This window comes from Macrobrachium nipponense, chromosome 2 (assembly GCF_015104395.2).
Source record: "Macrobrachium nipponense isolate FS-2020 chromosome 2, ASM1510439v2, whole genome shotgun sequence".
Lineage (NCBI taxonomy): Eukaryota > Metazoa > Arthropoda > Malacostraca > Decapoda > Palaemonidae > Macrobrachium > Macrobrachium nipponense.
This window is the reverse complement of record NC_087201.1, coordinates 118,722,043-118,741,734: the sequence shown is the minus strand read 5'-3', so window position 1 is coordinate 118,741,734 and position 19,692 is coordinate 118,722,043. Positions and strand designations below refer to the sequence as shown.

General features: G+C 38.8%; 1 protein-coding gene across 4 annotated transcripts in view; it reads left to right on the top strand.

The window, feature by feature from the left end:
* The first annotated feature begins 4,560 nt into the window (after positions 1–4,560).
* Positions 4,561–19,692, top strand: part of LOC135220944 (protein held out wings-like) — a 185,979-nt gene continuing 170,847 nt past the window's right edge. For all 4 annotated transcript variants that reach the window (XM_064258600.1, XM_064258599.1, XM_064258598.1 and 1 more), the window contains exon 1: positions 4,561–4,795. In XM_064258600.1, the coding sequence (XP_064114670.1) occupies positions 4,675–4,795 (121 nt within the window). In that variant the 5' untranslated portion in view covers positions 4,561–4,674. The remainder of the gene's footprint in view (positions 4,796–19,692) is intronic.

Sequence of the window (19,692 nt, the reverse complement as noted above, 5' to 3'; positions counted from 1 at the left end):
CTTTGTATGGCTAAGCTTTAGTTTCTCTTATGGTTAAATCTATGTTTAAGTTTGTGACCGTGTAATATCCGATAATCCTGGATTATCACTTTGATTTTTACCATTTTGACAATTAATCATCTGGCATTCTTGATCCTTTTGTTTTCCTGGTGACTTTCTTTCCAACTGTATTTCATTCGCTCCTTGACGATGTCTTAGTAAAGACGAAAGCGCTTGGATTTTTGCTTATCATTTTCCTGTGGTATTCGCTTATTATGGAAGTCACTTGCATCTAATGTGATTTTTTAAAGAATATATATATATATATATATATATATATATATATATATATATATATATATATATATATATATATATATATATATATATATATATATATATATATATATATATATATATATATATATATGTGTGTGTGTGTGTGTGTGTGTGTGTGTGTGTGTGTGTGTATGCTCTCCAACCCCCCACCCCCGCCCTTCGTCACGCATTTATTCATCACTTTTTGTATTCCGCAATTGCAGATTATGAGAGGTTAAATTCTAAGAACAACTGTCATATTCGAGTTCATGCGGGCCTCTTTCCTTCATTACAAGAGTTCCAGTTCTATTAGGGCTCAAACCGTCTCTTATCGCAATTTATTCAGGGACCTTTCATGGCCAATAAATGATGCTCACGTAGTGGGACTGTACCACAAGTCGGTGAACTCCTTGCTGTCTACTTGGACACGCCGACTAACGTAACTGTGAACAGGCCACTGCTGATTAGCAACTCTGTGTCAGTGTAGAAAGCAAGCAATGTCGTGGAAGTTTTCATCGCAGGAATATTAATGTAGCAGTGATCGTTGTCTTAACGTTTCTTGGGAGCCACGCCTTTTATGAGAAAGAGGCCATAGTTGGAATTATATATGTATATATGAATTTTTTTCCCATCAGCGTGATTCATATATATATGCATCAAGCTACAAATGTCCTTTAATATCCAATTCGCTATACCTTGGAATTAATAAATTTTCATAGATGTTAACAGAAAGGGATTTTTTTAGGTGATAATAATTTCATCCTCTCGTGGGTTAGAACCAGCGCCCAGCGGATCCGCCGGGCGCTGGCTCGAATCCACGAGAGGACGAAATTATTATCAACCAAAAAATCACCTTCGCTTAACATAAATGAAAATTTATTAATTCCAAGGTATAGCGAATTGGATATTAAAGGACATTTGTAGCTTGATGCATATATATATATACACATATATATGTGTGTGTTTTGTAACTACCAATTTAATAAGAGATTTAAGCTCCTCAAGCTCATAAGGAACCTCGGCCCGGGGGCCTAGTGCTGTCAGTGCACCTCAAGTTGTGCACTTAAAGCATTACCTAATGTTCTTTGCAGCATCCATGCACCCCATAGCTGCAATCCCTGTTATTCCTTTTGCTGTACCTCCATTCGTATTCCTTCTTCCATTATTCTCTCAACCCTCTTGTTTCGTAGTGTAATTCGCGTGGTTTCCTCCTGTTACACCTTTGAAACATGTCTTCTCTCAAATTTCCTTTCAGCGCTGATCGACCCCATAGGTCCTAGCGCTTGGCCTTTGGCCAAATTCGGTATTTCATTCCATTAAGCAAGCAACCTCGATTCTAGAGCACTATGGTAGATTCACATCGTCCGTGCATCTAATGTCTAGGCCAATCCCTTACGACGTTCCTGATTGGCTGTTGAGAAGCCAATGACAGGGCTGGAAACTCTGTCTCTCTTGAGAGTTCACTTAGGCAGGATGTATGTTCCACGTCGCCTGAGGGATACGTCTTTCTGGAAAGGTGGAACAATTATCCTGTCTATGTGAACTCTCTCGAGAGACTGAGAGTTTCCAGCCCTGTGATTGGCTTATCAACAGCCAATCAGGAACGTCGTAAGGGACTGGCCTAGACGTCAAATGCACGGTTGGCGTGAGTCTATTATAGTTCGATTCAGCGTTTGGAGAACGGCAGCCAACCATCCACTTAGCTAGAAGAAGAGTGCCAAAGCCCATCATTATTCCAGAAATTCGAGACAGTTGAGATAACTCGTATAAAGTGAAAAATCAGCGAGGCGTCGATCGAGCTAATCTGTCGGAGGAAACGGAAGTTGGGAAACGGAAACGTTTGTTTACGCGCGACGACAACGGCGCAAAGATAAGGTCACTTTAGGAGAGATAACCAAAAGATAAACCCCCTTCTGTGTTCTCTTGCAATGTTTTCCTTACATGGCGTGCCACAACAACAGGCGCCGTGATTTTAATAATAAATTCAATGCTTTGGTCAATGCTTTTGTATACCTACCCCGCACAGTTAATTATGAATCGTTTGGTTTTACTTGTATACAATATATATATATATATATATATATATATATATATATAAATATATATTGCACACACACACAGCACACACACATATATATTATATGTCTGTCCATTCCTCTTACTGAATTTCCAATATTGATAACATTGGAAGTTAAAGAGATTTTTATGATTACTGTTGTGAACTCAGGGCTGAGGACATGATTTTGTTCAGTTTGTCGGTTCTTTATTAGGACTACGGAAAAAATGACCTCGTTTTACGTGATTTTCCCCAAAGCCTGGTCTCCTGACAAGCAACAGGTGATTAGTTTTTGAGAGAAAGTGGAAAGGAACTTTGACGAAGAGCGACCTTTCGTTTCAAGACTGAAGACTTACTCGCCATTGTTGTAGATTCTGGCAGTTCAATTTAATAATTAAACCAATAAAGAGAGTCTGGCTAGAAGTTACGTTCCCTCTTTACCGGTAAGATTTTGTCTGGATGCCAACAATGAACGTTTCCGGTTCAGGAAATGTTTTCACAAGGGTTTAACGTAGGCGGAGGTATGCACTCTCTAAGTAATTGTGAGCTGAAAATGGTAGCAATGTATTTTACGAACCTGAGGTGCAGCCACTCACAAGCTTATGAAGTGAAAAAACTTAATTTCCCTTCATAGATATTTTTATCGTAGTTCAGCTTCAGAAGCGAGTCACTTTCTATTTGATATAACAGCCCTGGTCTGTTCTGTAATGAAAGCGTAGGGTTGCTATGACCATATCTTGCGTTGGAAATATAAATAATATTTATTGAAGCGTGGTTTGTGTGCAAGGGAATAAATATTTGGCATTTCTCTGGGGTCTTGGCTCATTTTCTTTTTCATTTTTTTCAAAATGAAATCGTTTCTTAGCTGACTTTGGTAGAAAGTGATTTTTCACGACATCCTAACCGTGCTGAAGATCGCAATAATCATGCGATCTTCAGTAATGTAAATGATAAGATTATAAGCGACCAAACACGACGAAAGGATTAATGAGTTATGATTTTATTTTGGGAAGTTACCTTGTCAGTTAATGGCCATTCAGGGCTTGATCCATTTGGACGTGTTCAAGATTTGAACCTAAACAATAGCGACCAAACTTGGCTTGATTAGAAAAAAGTTATTACTTTTAGATATTCCTAAAAACTTTTGTTATTAAATAACCTTTATTTCTAATTAAATCAGTAGACGTACTACTAAATTGTAGGTTAAAACGTGCAAATCACCATCCTTATCCTGATAATTGTATCTCCAAGACAGTATGACGAGATTTTACAGTTCAACACAACACAGGATCCGGAGTCAATGGAAGACATTCTTCGTTTTATGAAGGAATTTCTTCCCTCAAACACATAAATATACACAGCGAGACTTTAACCAGAGTGGTACAGTTAGGAGACTGGAAGATTAAAATACTAATGCAACTGTAACATGAAGAGATCTTCCGTTTGTTATGAATAAAAAAAGAAAAACATACCGTTATACATATATAGTGATAAGTTTAAATAAATTCCATTGGTATACTGTATAAAACTTTATTCATATTCTGCGACCTTAGTCCCAACGCTTCAAGCCCAGCTTGACCTAACTACAACGCGTGAATGAGATAGATTAGTTTCCGCTCAAATAACTGGATTCTACTTGATGCAGTTACTCCTCCAAAAGAAGGCCCGAAAGAAAACGTACTGTGTTGGGGCGGGAGGGGATGTTCTAACCGGGAGGACGTATATCACAGATAAATTGAAAATGACTTGTTCTAAAGGAACATCACAACAAATAAACCATATGAATTTTAATTATACTAAGGGAAAACAAACGGGTGTCCTTTACTCTGCGTATTAAGAAAAAATCTTAACTTACGCATAAAACAAAATACGCGTTGGTACCATTTCTTCCCACTAATGGGGGATGAAAGGGGAGGAGCCAAGATGAAAAGATGGAAATGTTGGAAGATAAAAAGAAGTTTCAACCAGATACGAATGTTGTTAAAGTTCTTGATTAATAGCAAATCATAAATATAAATGATATACTCGATCATGGCATTTAATCTATTTACTCGGATCCTTTATGTTCTGAGATTTTATTGGTCCTTGGGATGAAGGAAAGAGAGAAGAAAGAAGAGAAGGGGGGTGAAGATGGAAGGGGGCAGAGAGAGTGCTAGTGCGCGTGCGCGAGTATAGTGGTGAGTGAGCAACAGTTCATGGAGGTACAGTACTGGTAGACTCTTGCTCCGTAGTAGTGTCACAACTAACCTCTTGTAAATCTCACCCCCTCGTCTTCTATAAGCTACTTTTAACACAAGTCTGACATAATATATTTACACAAAATGGGTGACTCTAACAATACTCATAGCATTGCGGACTACCTCGCGCAGCTGTTAAAGGATAAGAAACAGCTAGCAGCCTTCCCAAGTGTGTTCTTACACGTCGAAAGACTTCTCGATGAAGGTAAGATTTCAAACAAGTTCATTGTTAAGTTTTTCTCATGTTTCTGTATTAGTGCCTCGCCCCTGGAGGAAACCGCGAGTGAATATTTTGTGCAGGATTTATGAAGTGAGAGTTAATTGCTCCGGTGTTTCGCAAGGATGAAAGATTGTTTAGTGTTTGCGGGTAGTCAGCTGACGACGAGCATGGCCGATGATCTCCCTACCCCCTCCACCAACCACGCTCTGCCTCCTCCTGCCCCTCCTACTCCTCCATCTGCTGAAAATAGTGCAGCAGCGTGGGCCATCATCATCATCCTCTTTCTCTTTCTCGAATGTTGAAGTTCTGTAAGAAAGTGTCACAGAAACCGGATGACCAGGATTCATGAAGTACATAGCCTAAGTTGCTTATCAGCTCTGCCGTTGGTTTCACAAACGTTTCTGTGGGTATTTTGCGCTCCTGCCTAAGGATTTTGTGTCTTAGGCCTAATTAATTAGTTTTGGTAATTGATTGAAGAATTACGGATGATGTTGAAGTATAGTTACCTTTTCCCAAGCTTCCGTTATTGCGGGCTGATTGGACTTCATGAAACCTGCTTGGTTTTGCAGAAATAAGAATTGCAGACAACCAAAGGAAAGCGGTTCAGTCTGCTTAAGGCCTAGGCTTACATGTCTCTGCAGCAACCAGATTTCAGAGGCTCTGAGATAGCTAACAGAGAACCGTTAGGGAGATAGTTATGGTCAAAGGTAGAATAGGCTGTTCGGACGGAATTACGTTAGGGACAAATTTGTGCTCCTTATGTGGGTAGCCAAAACCTGCCTAGGCGTAGTTTAATGCCAAGCTGTGTTTGTTGGCGTAATTGATTATATTGAGCGAGTTTCGATGCTTATGTTTTGGTATCAGATTAAGGATTTCTCTCTCTCTCTCTCTCTCTCTCTCTCTCTCTCTCTCTCTCTCTCTCTCCCCTTGCCGAGTAGGTGAGTCCATGATGCGTCTTAATGTGTGTTATTGGGAAATCCAGAAATGTGGGGTATTTTGGTGTATTTTAATTCATATTCTTAAATCAGTAAGTGTATGTTCCGGTATTACATAGTTGATACCGCGAAGTAGTTTCAACGTCGTAGTGGTGATTTGATGCTGTTTTTATTATCTGTAATATGCTGAATGTACCATGCGCTGGGATAATTTCACTAATATTGTTTTGGTCTCCAGTTCTTATGTATTTCAGTGTATGCAGAATACAAGAGCCAGGAATTGGATTAAGTTTGAGTATTTGAAAATCTTGAATTATCAGTGTTAAAATGCCGTAATTAAATGTACGATTCCAGATGTTTTAATGTTTTGCCAAATTTCGCAAGAGATTTCTTTCTGAAACGGATGGATAATAAATGCCGTAGTCTCCGCGTAGGTTAGGAAGGAGCATATTCATGCTTCGTAATTGTTTTAGACTGCGGAATTTTGGTAACTTTCTTGCAATGTTTATTCGGAATTTTTTTATATCTCTGCAAGAGGTGCGCCATAATTTTGGCTTTTAAAGATTTAGTTTTATCTTCATGGCAAATTTTCTAGATTTATAAATTATACGTGCCCTCTCAGATAACTTTTTTTGTGATTGCCTGACGATTACATGCACGCGCGCTTGCACTATATATATATATATATATATATATATATATATATATATATATATATATAATATATATAAATGCTTAAAAATCTCAGTAGATGCACGTGACATCATGATATAAGTGAATACCACAGGAAAAGTAATAAGTTATATATATATATTGTATATATATACATACACATACGCTTACGCTTACATGCATTATATCCTATTGATGTAGTCATTAATTCTATTAATATTATATATATATATATATATATATATATATATATATATATATATATATATATACATATACTATATATATGTATATATATATATATATATATATATATCTATGGCGGTATGTTGATAGTGTTTGGTTAAAATCCTTGTTTTAGACAGCCAGCTAAAACTGAAGCCCTCTTGCACTTGCGCGAGAAGACGTCGCCACCTCGTTGAGAGCCCTAATTTGTTCCATTGTTAAAATCAGTTGGAAAGTATTTATCATAGGTTCGTTGGGGAGGATGTTATGCCAAAGATATGAGTCTGTCTGATTTGTAGCTATTAATTACCATTTTGTGATTTTTCTTTAAATTTAAGGGCCTTAATGTCAATAACCATATTGCCTTGTTACTGTTTTTCTCCCTTTTTTTATAGTTAAGGTTGTCTTTATTTCCTTATTTTGTTGATAATGACCCACTGCTTTACATTAGAATATGGGAAGTTTCTTATCAGGCGCTTCCCGCCAACTTCCTAGTTTCATTTACGCCATTTACCCTTTTACCTGTGTTCTTGAGTGTTTAGATTATGGGTTGTAAGGCGAAGAGCGCGAATACTTCGATTTAGAGTGAGGAGCATGATTGCAGAAACAACGGTAGTCCAACCGAACTAGACGTCACTGAACTGATTTTGCTTCCGGTATGTTTGATATATCATAATCATGGAATTCCGGTTTGCTTAAAATATATATATATACTGTATACATTGTTTATCCAAAGGAAGCGTGTCCGTAATTAGTACCCGAGTAATATTCCTTAACTATTTTATTAGGTATTAATCAGGTTTTTTATCTTGCTCTCCGTTGGAAGTTGACCTCTTTGATGTGATTTTATGAATTTCATCCAATTTAGTTATCGGCTAAGTATGGCCACTTTTGGACTTTGAAATTCAAGTTGCAATATATTTTTCCATTAAGACGTGAAAACATTATATTTTTGGTGGAATCCCTCTTGGTCACCACGCTCAAGAGTATGTTTAAACGTTGCTTTTTGTGATGCGTCTACGTTACCTCCCACCCCTGATCTACTTTCACCGTACTTGGCTAAGTCGGTTTCAACCCTGAACGTTGTGCATAGACATGCCGCTCAAAGCTTAATGTCTTAGACCTAGTTATTACTATTTGCAACCTTACGCATATTCCAAGTATGACTCAATTGTGCAGACAGAGTTAATTTTTTCTAGGCTTACTGTCAGATTCAGGTATGATTGCTTGTTATTTGCAATTCGTGTCTCAAAGGGTTTAAGCTGCGGATGTGATAGTCCTGTTATATAAAGCTAACAGTTTGTCAGTATGTGGAAAGGACTGGGCTATCGAAGTTGCTTTTTCCATCTGGTTAATTGTCATGATTTATACATTTTTAAATTTTTATTTTTATATCAATGAGGTGGATGGTTGGTTAGTTAATTGTTAAATTTTTGGTTGTAATTGAGAAGTTTTAATGCCTTTGTTCTATCGAATGATATTTTTTTTCTTTTCTGGAACATCACGGATAATGAATGCTCACTTCACAGCCCAGCAGTAAGAACCATTTTTGAATGAAGTAGAGAGCCTTCGAATGGCGTTTTTGCTACATTGTGGAGACATCATTGACAGATAAACACTCAAAGGAAAATATACCGTTTTCACTATCATTCTTTTACCTCTGTAACGGTAGTGATCGTCATGGGAGTCAAAATCAGCTGGGACTTCAAATTTATTGTTGGTGGTCCACGAAGCATGGGAGTGAGTGCGTTACACGCAATTTCATCAATTGATGAGTTTGTACGTTATACCTTTGGATTCCCCGCCCTCTTGATTATGAATGGGGAAGTTGTGAGCGTTTTTTTTATCAGTTTTGGAATGTATTATGAAACTGGAAGAGGATATCAGGTGTGTTGAAGACATTATTCTTGCCATTGAAACTTCTCATAATGTTTAGTCTACGTCACATCCCTCGGTATATACTATATAGGTTGTTTGAAATCTGAAGTTGAGTCTTAGCTCAATTTTTGCTCTCGTGTAATGTAGGTGCTTTTGATGTCACATGAGTGTAGCTGAGCTTTGTAGAAGAATACAGGCTGGTCAGATTTTCTGCCCAGTTCAGTGAGTTTATTTCTGGATAATTACGGGGGTTATCTGGGTGCCATGTTAGGTAGTAGTTTACACGATTCTCCTTTTACTCTAGTTTGGTCCCATTTTATCGGCGTTAATTCTCAATTTCCTAATTAATTTTCTCACGAGGTTAAATGTTCCAGGTGAAAGCCTTTCAGTTTCGGTGCGGCCGTGACGGTTTTCCAAAATAATAGTATTTATGCCTGTCTAGAATTCGATTTTGAATGACCATTGGGTCTTTGCTAGGACGTTTATTGTAATTTAGTAATTACTTTTCATACCTGGGCTGTCGCGTTATGGAGATGCTGTATATGATATAATGGGCCTTTTCGTTGTCTTAATTATTATGTAAATGGCCGTGTAACAGAGGAACGAACCTTTACCCCTGTAAGTGTTTATTTTTTTTCTAAAGCCCATGGAAGAGAAATCTTCGACATACCATCTCCCTCTCCCCCACCAGTTCCCACAGTTCTGTTTAAACTCCTTCCCCAATTTGCTCCCACACATCTTGCCCACAAGGCACGGACGTTGGCGTCGGATCATGAAGTCTCCGTGGGCGGCGAAATGACTGGTGTGAGATGGGCGGCGCCCTATTTGAGAAAAGTTCATAATGAGTTCCCTCTGCCCTTGTACCAGAGATCAGTTTGGAGAGGCTCACTTCCCCCTCTTCCTCTCGTTTTTCTCTATACTTTTACTTTTGGATCTTGGGTGTATCCAGGCATTTTAAGCTGGAGAGTAGATCAATAGTTTAATAGCTTTTAGGGGATCGTCCTATATTATTCCATAGTTTAATATCGGGTGCAGTTTGGTTGAGAGAACAAGTGTCCGGTGAAGTATACACGACTTAGCTTATACTATATTGTTAATCTCATGTATCTTAAAAAGGCATTGTGTACATCAAGGTTTCCCTGCAGATCACTGTAGATAAGGCAATATTGAGGTCATTTCTTGTTGCAGGTTTTAAAATGAAAGTAAAGGGCTTTCTATGTGATGCGAGGTCACTTTATTATTGTAATCTTTTGCTTCGTGGCTTATTGTGATTTATGAACAGGTGTGTGGTTACGTTTTGTTGGCATGTGTGTGGATTCGTAGTTTTGAACATAATTCTTGTAATACTCTTCGGAATTCGGTTCTTACAGTTCGAGTCTGATCACTGCCTGTAGATCACATCTGCCATTTCCCATTAATGAAGTATTAGCGTGAGTTACGGCCGAAAACCACATTTGTCTTCATTTTAGTCTTTACTGCCATTAATGTAATTTATGTTTCAAAAGGTATAATATTTGGGATACCTGAAGTAGGTAGAAGGATTGATGCTTATAAGGTGTATGTATACCCGAAGGCCAATTCTCTGCATAAAAAGTTGCCTTCACTGATGGTGTTTGCCGAGATGTCAGGGAAATGTTGGAATAGCTTATTGAGTGGCTAGTAAACGAGTTGTAAAAATATAAGCATAGCTCATTATTATATAACAAATGACAGTGGTGATAGAATTTCTGCGGTTGGCTCTCTAAACCAAAGAGGGCGTGAAGGCATCACTTTGCCTCACCCCTGCCGGAAAAAGTCGACTATTCTGAATTGTTTTTCAATCAAAGGTGTAAGTGTCCATGGCTCTGCTTGTAACTCCTGATCTCATTTGTCATGTTTACGTATTGGTAATATACCGATTTGTAGAGGCCCACTGGAGCCCTCTTCGTATTTGTCTTTCAACTGAATCATATTTGGGTGAACCCCTGTCGTTTTATGGATGTCTGCATTTCCTTTTCCTCTTGTTTTACATTGAAGAACAGCGTCTTCGACTGAGGATGAATTTCTAGTTTTACTTTGTCTTTTAGTGATATGAGCCCCTGTTATGATATTGCAAATGTCTATTGTAATGATATTGTTGTGCAAGTATTGCAAATCAGTCTGGAACGAAGGAAGATTTGGGTTTCTTTCCTCACGTTGGAGAAGTTCAAGTTAGCCTCCCTGTTTTCTCGATGTCTTGGAGCCTTTGTCCTTCTGCACCATGGATACGAGACACCCCGCTAGCAGGCACTTAATTCATTGCTTAATGTAGCATCCCGGGATATATATATATATATATATATATAATATATATATATATATATTATATATATAATATATATATATATATATATTTCAAACACGTAATAACAGGATTCACTGTAAATAGGGTGATGCTTAACGGATATTTTTATTCAGAAAAATACAAGTTTTCAAGGACTATCTCTTCTCCTCGTCCTGTAGCTCTTAAGTTGCCTTTGGGGGGAGGGAATTAACTTGTCAGGGTCCAAAGTTCCCAATTTGGGAATACAACTTCAAAACAACTTGGAAGTTCGCTAATACTTCTATCACATCAGTTATTACCCTTTGCGTTAGTGAATCTTTACTAAAAATAACAGCCTCAATTATGTTTTCATTATAAGAAAATTTTTATTTCATTAATTTCATGATTACTTTTTTTTTTTTGCTAAATACCTATCCGTATATTTTATATCTCATTCAAATTAACTGAGAAAATTTTGTACATGATACATTTTTGTAAGTTGCTCTCAAAAGAAGAACGTTGGACACGGGGACACACAATATAGGTGCATTATTATGGAACTTTGGGATGCATTCAATAAGCGCCCCTGACAAGAGCAGCGCTACGAGGCTAATCTGATGAGGGATACTTTCCTGTGACTTATAATAACAATTGAGCAGCGTCAAAGATGGGCAAAATTTTACCACTGCTTGATAAATCGAGGTATGATTTCCCGAAATTTGGAATATTCCATGAGTTTCTGAATATTGAAGAGTCGATACCTTATCACGGACATCGTAATGCGAAACAGTTAATCAGAAGAAAGCCTATTAGATTTAGGTGTAAAATTGTATGGGTGCAGTGCTGATGATTATCCGCACAACTTTTCGATCTGTTGAGGAAAGGATTATAATAGGAAATTGCCACTAGGAGCACAAGGAGGTATGCTACAGCCACGGGCGAATAAAGGTGAACGTGTTGCTGTCATGCATTCATGGGTTAGCTTACAAACCAAGGCATTCGCATCTTTGGAAGTATTAGATGATAACCAAACTGGAAATTTAGGTCCATACGGTTATAGATTTCATGGTGCTGTTTTATGCGTAAAGAGGAATGCTGCCATCATGTTACCGTTGCTAGCAACTACTGTGGAGAACATTCCCGTCAGAAGGTAGACAGGTGGACGAAGAAGGGAGGAGAAACGGGAGTGAACCAACCCTACCCAACAAGAATGTATAATAGAAGCACGAGTGGTGTGGTTGCGTTTGACAAGCTCCTGTCAGCCTCCAAGGAATGGTGGTGCAATATCTTCTCTCAAATTGAATTTTGTTGTTGCCAGCTTCCGGTTCTACCAGCATATAAAAATCCTGGCTCGGGGCTCCACCGTAAGGATTTGAGGAGAGACATGGCTCGAACACTTGTAAGGGTTCGAGCGCCCAGGAAACTGAAACGACAGTACCCGAGGCAAAAAGGTATGATAGTTCGATCAAATTCTTGAGCAGTGTAGGCAGGAAGGTACTATGAGTGGGAACTAAATCTGCACGATTCTGTGGCACAAGATGTGAAAAAAGCTTCACATAAAGTGAAGAATTGAATTTTGCAATTAAATAAAATGTCATTGTCAGTGTCTGTCAATTCCGTGGAAATGTGAAGATTAGGAGAAAATGGTTATAAAGGACTAAATATTGCAAAGCTAATGTGTAAAATCAAGTTTTCCCCACTATTATGCATTGGCCATATATTTTATTAGTATATCGTGACCAACTACAGAAGCTGATGCTGTAGACAATTTTTAGATTTTTTTTTTTTCGAACATTTATAGCAAAAATGAGTCGAAAAATGCAAATGACAACGAAATGTTTATTTTACTCGGATTTGAAAAGCCAATTAAATATCCATCGTTCCGATTACGGGGACACCAGAAAATGGTGGAAAAAATTCCAAATGGGCAATATCTAATTTTTTTCCTCCTAAGGACTTGAACCAATAATTTCCTAGATTTGTATGTTATCGTCATTTGTGTGTGTGAGTATGTATACATATATATATATATATATATATATATATATATATATATATATATATATATATATATATGTGTGTGTGTGTGTGTGTGTGTGTGTGGTTGTGGGTGTGTGTGTGTGTGTATTTAATTAGGCGTGGAAAACATAATGATCAGCCCTTGTTTTTTCTCTTGAAAATAATCTTGATTAATAGGGTAGATATCTAGATAGGAATGTGCCGGCGTGCGTATAGAGAACATGGTAAAGATTTTTAGTGGGCAGCCTTAGCAGATAAAACTGGTTTTCTTTGTCTCAATAACGAGATGTGAGGAAAGTGCGACCGACTTCTTTCGCTGGCTGACGGACGTATAGCATATTTGTGAGGGGGGGAAAGGTTCGTTTATTATACTCTGGTGCATGTGGATTGCTGACGAGTTGTACGTCGCCTTTATTTCCTTAGGGGTGACGCCAGTGATCGGGATTTGGCATGCCCTGTTTCTCTTGAAATTATAACATTCCATTATAGATTTATATGGGTATGTAGCCATGGCCGGTTGTTGGTTATGGGTTTTCATTTGTTAATTTCCTGAACAGTCGGTTTTGTTCTCTTGAGTGTACCTTCAGAACGTAGTCATGTATGGTTTTGTCTAATATTTTTTTTCTTGTAGCTTTAATATTATTGGTACTGAGGGTTGAAACACTGGAAGAATTTCTATTATGCGTCATAGTTTAATGATATTCATCTTCCTGTACGACAGATAATGGTTAAAGTAACGTTGGGGATGTTACTTCCGACATGATTTCAAGTGAGTATAGGTCAACAGAAGTTAATTATATGGTTGTCGCCACATTCCATATTATGTCGGCGGCGCCACCTTGACGGATGGAATGAAAGGAGGGTAAGATTCCCTGCATTGGTTTGTCTGCTTGCCCCCCCCCCCCCAACCCCCCCCCCCCGCCTCAGATATGGAGATGATTATTTGAGGATGTTTTTTTTATTCCTCATTTTCTAGTCTTAAATTTTCACGCTGTATAGAGATGACCAATGGAAGTGATTTTATTTATAATCCGCTCCGTCAGCCACCGTGTTGTGGTTTTGGTGTTGCCATTTTTTCAAGTGTAATTTTGGTATTTCTATTAATGGAAATTTTTTTTTACTAACATTGGGTGGTAAATTTTACGAGATTTGTGACCAAGTTTGTTTTTAGCGTTACTGTTTCAGATTTGTGAATGTTATGATTGCATGTGGTATCATACCTTAGTATGGTACGTTTAAAGTCATACATTTTTAAAGCTGGGGTTTCATGAATCATATTCCTTATAACGTGTATCAAATCGTCTTCTTACATTGATTTTTTGGACTTCTCCTTTCAATGTGCTTTCAAGGTGTTCTCAGGAGATGCAACATTTAATAACAAATGTTTTCTTAAGGCCTTTTGCCTTTGGCGTTGCATGTGCAGTTAGTGTGCCTTCATTGGCCTTGGTTAGGATACTCTCCTATTGGGTTTCTTACGGAGAAGTTTTGTTTGTTAGGCTCTCTATTCAGTGCAATGGTTGATGAGGCATGGCCTGGCGTTAAGCGCTCTCTCTCTCTCTCTCTCTCTCGCTCTCTCGCTCTCGTCTCTCTCTCCTCTCTCCATACTCTCTCTCATATAGATATATATATATATATCAGGTATATTATATATATATATGTATATATATATATATAAATATATTAGGTATATATATATATATATATATATATATATATATATATATATATATATTGAATAGCTTGATCACGAAGTATATAAAACGTGATGCTATGTATATATATATATATATATATATATATATATATATATATATATAAAACTATTACACGCACACAAAATTATATGAAATGATTTCGTGCAAGTTTGAAGCATCCTGATGTCTGGCCATAACGTGTTCTTTTAAAGTTCTCTGTCGCCTGTAGCCTTCCAGGATGCTAGTAAGGCGCCAGGTTCATGTTGATTGCTAATTAATATCTCCTATGCCGGTCACTTTTAGATTGGAGATGAATGCGCTACATTCAGGGGTCAACTCTATCAAAATTGTGTATTTAGAGTTTGCTAGCGTCTTTATATATAGCACTGTACGCTCGTGTTATGTTCTCTATACAAATATGTAAACAATATAAAATGTCGGCTCTTGATGGGAATGTAAGTCAAAGCCCCGGTATAGTGGCCAAGAAAAACCTTGTGTTATTTGCTTATTTGCAAAGTTTAAATATCACAGGCGAGTGCGAGAATGTAATACAATGAGTCTGAGAAATATCAGCCTGCTTAAATTCGATCTCACGACGACAGACGAATAGCTCAAGTAGAGGATGCGATGAAAGCGACCGAATAATGAGAATAAGACAAAACTAAACCTATTTACAGAATGTTGAAAACCGGTTTTGTAATTTCATATCGGTTGGCCATGCAGCAGCAGATAGCCACCAAGTCCTGTAAACCGGATTCGTTTATAACCGAAGCGGGCGTACTTGGTGTATGTGTCTCTTAAGTGTATAATAGTTTGAAATTGGTTAATGCAGTGGGGGCCTTTGGGTAGGGTGTAGAGGCGTCCCGGTTATGTTTTTCAGGGGTACGTGAAGGGCGGGGCTGTTCGTCGAGTGCAGAATCAATGTAGGACTCCTGCTGTTTGTCAGATGTTGATATGGGCCGCCTAGAGCGTTGCAGTTTCACGTAGCCTCTTCCCTCAATGCCCCGTCCTCATCCTCATCCCCGTCTCCGTCCTTTTTCTCTTCTCTCACGCCTGCAAGTTGCTTCCATCACAACAGTGCCTTCCTTGTCGCATTGGGATCTCTCTCTCTCTCTCTCTCTCTCTCTCTCTCTCTCTCTCTCTCTCTCTCTCTCTCTCTCAGATTTGGTTGGTACTTGGAATTATAATTTTCCTGGTGCATCTAGGAAAAAAGGAGTTGGTGTACTATTGCAAGGTTATGCGTCAGAGATGTTAAACAGTTGGGTAGCATTGGATACGAGGCCAACACAGCCGGGAGAAGAAGTCGCCCCCATCCGGCGTAACAAATATTCACAGCCTCTTAAGCTTCATCTCATGCCGCCCTAATAATATGACACTGAACGTCATAGGCTACACCACCCTTGACGCGTCTTCCCAGTCCTTATCGGGCATTCGAACTCCACAAGACAATCTGGGTTGAAATAAGGCACTTAATATCGTCGAGTGATTCGAATGACTCATTAAGGAACAAATCGAACACTGAAACCCTACAGGTTTTTTTATTAGGTGTATACGAAACGTTGGACAGGTTGTACTATAGATAGGAGATTGTACAAAATAGGACAATGGGCATAATTGCGAGAAACCGGCGAGTCTTCTTCCGAGAGAGAGTAAGGGAACTGAAAAAGGTAAAAGCCCCTACCGCCAGACTCAAACAGCCATCAGAACACCAGCTGGAAAACAAGGCAATAGAGAGTATACCAAAATAACCCCAAGCTCTTCCATAGACACGCAAACTAAAAAAAAAGTGAAGAGTGGAATTGCCCCTACCCAAAGTAAATGGATTCTTATCGCATCACCAGACAGATATGCGAATGCCTGTCAGATCCGAATCGCAAGATAGAGGATTTAGAAGCATTCTTCTACCTAAGTGGGAACGACTTCCCGACACTGCGAAACATTAACCTTGCTGGAAAGAATTATATAAGAGAAAATGAGAATGAGCTGCATTTGGGACAGACCGCTTCCCGGCAATGCTATCGAAATGATGCAAAAATGGGAATCGTTAACATACAATAACAAAACAAAAAATCTTTTAACCACTCAGCCCAGCCGTAAAGCCAAACAAACGAACTCTATCTTCCGAAGTCATACATGAGTCAAGCAGTTGTCAAACATTTGATCGATAACGTTCTCCTCCATCAACCAATTAGACAATACAAGGGAAATCCCTGGCATCATAGGTAGTCATTCAGTTTGTTATTGGGGTCTAGGATCTGGCATTGAAATTAGCACACAGTATATCGACTTTGCAAAGGACTTTTGATAGAGATGACCACTTCCTACTGCGTAACGGTTTCTAAAGAAAAATCAGAGCCTGTCTATGTTAATCCATCCAAAGGAACTTTCAAGTAGGATATGAGCCATTGGAGCATTTTCCAAGACCAGCCCAAGTTATATCAAGGCAAAGGTCCTTGATATCAGGTGTCCCGCATGGAACTGTGTCTGGCCCTGCTCTCTCTTTTTGATTAAGATGAATACGGATTTTGATGACGCGAGGAAACTGCTAACAGTTCATTGAATAATGGGAGTTTTCTGCCGTCGGTTAACGGTCACAATGAAACGGGTACTTAAATATATTCCCGGGCACGCAAAACAATGCTTTTTTACCGGGGTCAAACTAAAGTACATACACTTCGGTAAGAAATAGGGAAGTTTCGATCATTAACTCAGATGAAAATGCCAAGTAAAAGATTTTGGAATCGACACCACCGAGCACTGAATTTGGTCTATACTTAAAGATAAAATCGTAACAAATATGAGTAGTCGGCGAGGATGTTAAGATTTTCAAAAAGATGCCAAGAAGCGTTGCCACAGTTCACTTCTAACTCGATTTGTCATCTTGTATTCTTTCATGAAGTGAGATCCACATCATATGCTTTCAGTAAAGGTATCGTGGTATTTTGGGTGTATGTATGATTTTGTTAAATATGAAAAATACTGAAACCGTACGTTATTTTGCTGAGGATGTTCAGTTCGTAGAATATTGGATGGTTACGTGGGAAATGATCTGCCAAGATGTTTTTTCGTCAGAGGTACAGTGTCGTGTAAAGAATTATTTATACCACGTTTATATATGTTCGTATTAATACTGAATTTTCATTATTCAGCAATTGCATCTAGAATCAGTTTAGGACTATTGACGGTTTGTGGAAGTAATGTTTTTGGTCTTCTAGTGTGATAATTTGATAATTGCTTATACTGAATTTAGAAGTGTCTGGTATTCTTTTCTAAATGGTCTTTTATTTGTATTTAGCGAAATTCAAAAAGAACTGGTCGACTGTTGGCACTGACAGTTAACCGTGAACTATTTTAGGTGCCATATTAAATTACGAGGGGCTCCGATACATCGAGTAGTGTGACGTGGCTCTCTCTCTCTCTCTCTCTCTCTCTCTCTCTCTCTCTCTCTCTCTCTCTCATACACACACACACAAAGATTTTGTTGAGCATTAAGGCGCGTGCACCTTGTTGTTTATTATTTGTGAAGGCAAACGTTATTGGTAACGTTAATGCTTTATCTAATTGGTCGTTGAAGCAAAGCTAAGAAGAGGGCAGGAAGTGTTGCAAGGTAGTACTAACATTTGACTTTCGATTTTCTACTTGTGTAGGTCGTGTGTAGGTGGTGATAGTAGGAATCTGAAGGTGAAGTGGGCGAGTGCCCTTCCGAGAAGTAAATACGCCCATAGCATCCAGATATATTACTGGTGTCGATATTTCTCATGTTATGTGCGTAGGAGCTTTCATAAGTCTTTGCAGCTAACGGGAGAAGAGATAGGACACCTGTCAATGTGCCAAATATTGTGTAGGGTACAGTCCTTGTCACTGGGGTCAAGGGTATTTAATTTCATGTCCTGGAATATGTGATAGAGCACTGTCATCTTTAGGTTGTTTGGGGTAGAGGTAGTCTTCAGGATAACGTGCTGTAGGGTGCATATAGTATATAATGTAAATAAAGGCGGGAATGAATTTGAGTTGATGAAATCGTTGAACAAGCCCGGTCGGTATATTTGTTGCCACTGTAGGTCTGGATGTTCTTCTTGCTGTTTTTTTTCTCCCATGTGTTAGGACATTGCTATTATCTTAGACTTAAAAATTGAAACTAAATTCTTTGTAGTATTTGTGATTCAGTTTCTTCATTTTCTTTCACTTTGATTAGTTTTTCCTTTCATTTCTTTCACTTTGATTAGTTTTTCCTTTCGGAAAAAGAGAAACGACTGTGGAAGGTCCGTTTTCGTGTTCTGTGCCAGTGAAACGTGAAAGGGAAGGGCTGGGGCTTTTATCCAACAATAAGAATCATATTGACCTGATTCCTAGACTCTTGGTTGCAACGGGCGATGCATATCGTATGGTTTTAAACTTCACTCGAAAATTGTATGTTACTTTGACAATGTGGCCTTCTCTCCCGTAATGATAATTGAAAAGAAGTCCATCGGCAAGACAGTGGCATTAATTACTGAATGAGATAAAACGCATGTTTTCTGAGTATGGGTATAATACGCACTTCAGGTGAAGAACCTGCTGAAGCTAATCAGTATAACGGCATCTTGCTATCGCTATTCGAAGAGTGTGCAGCTGAGTCTGTTTGCACAGCATAGAAGATTAACCGAGTCAGTTACGGTGGGACTGCGTAGTTCTTTCAGAAAAGTCTGTCTCTATAGAAGACAGTCTTGTCTGTTTTGAGATTGCTGTGAGGCAGCCAGGCCAGCTGGTTATGCTATGGGGCAACGTTCCGCGGTGTCTGCTCCTAATATGGAGTATGACCTGCCTTTAGGATAGGACGGCTTGTTTGGGGGGTATGGGGAGGAGTAGGGGGGTGTGAGAATTGCAGCAAAGGTAGAAGATTGAGTTGGTCGGGGGTAGAAAGGTTAGTTGGAGAAGGATAATGTTACTTCTGCAGTTTTTGAACAAAAAAGGAGTTGGTGACAGGGGTGAAGGAAGGTTTCTTGTGGGAGGGTGAGTGGGGTAGTTAGTTACCCATCAACCAAGATACTTCATTCAGAATTGCAGCCCCCTGGCCTCCCATGGGCTGGGCTTAGGGACGGTACCGACGTAGAAGATGGCTGGGTGGCAGGGGTAGCTGCTTGGTACTTGATTTTTTCTGCTTGAATAATATGCCACAGTCACAGTCATGTTTGCTTC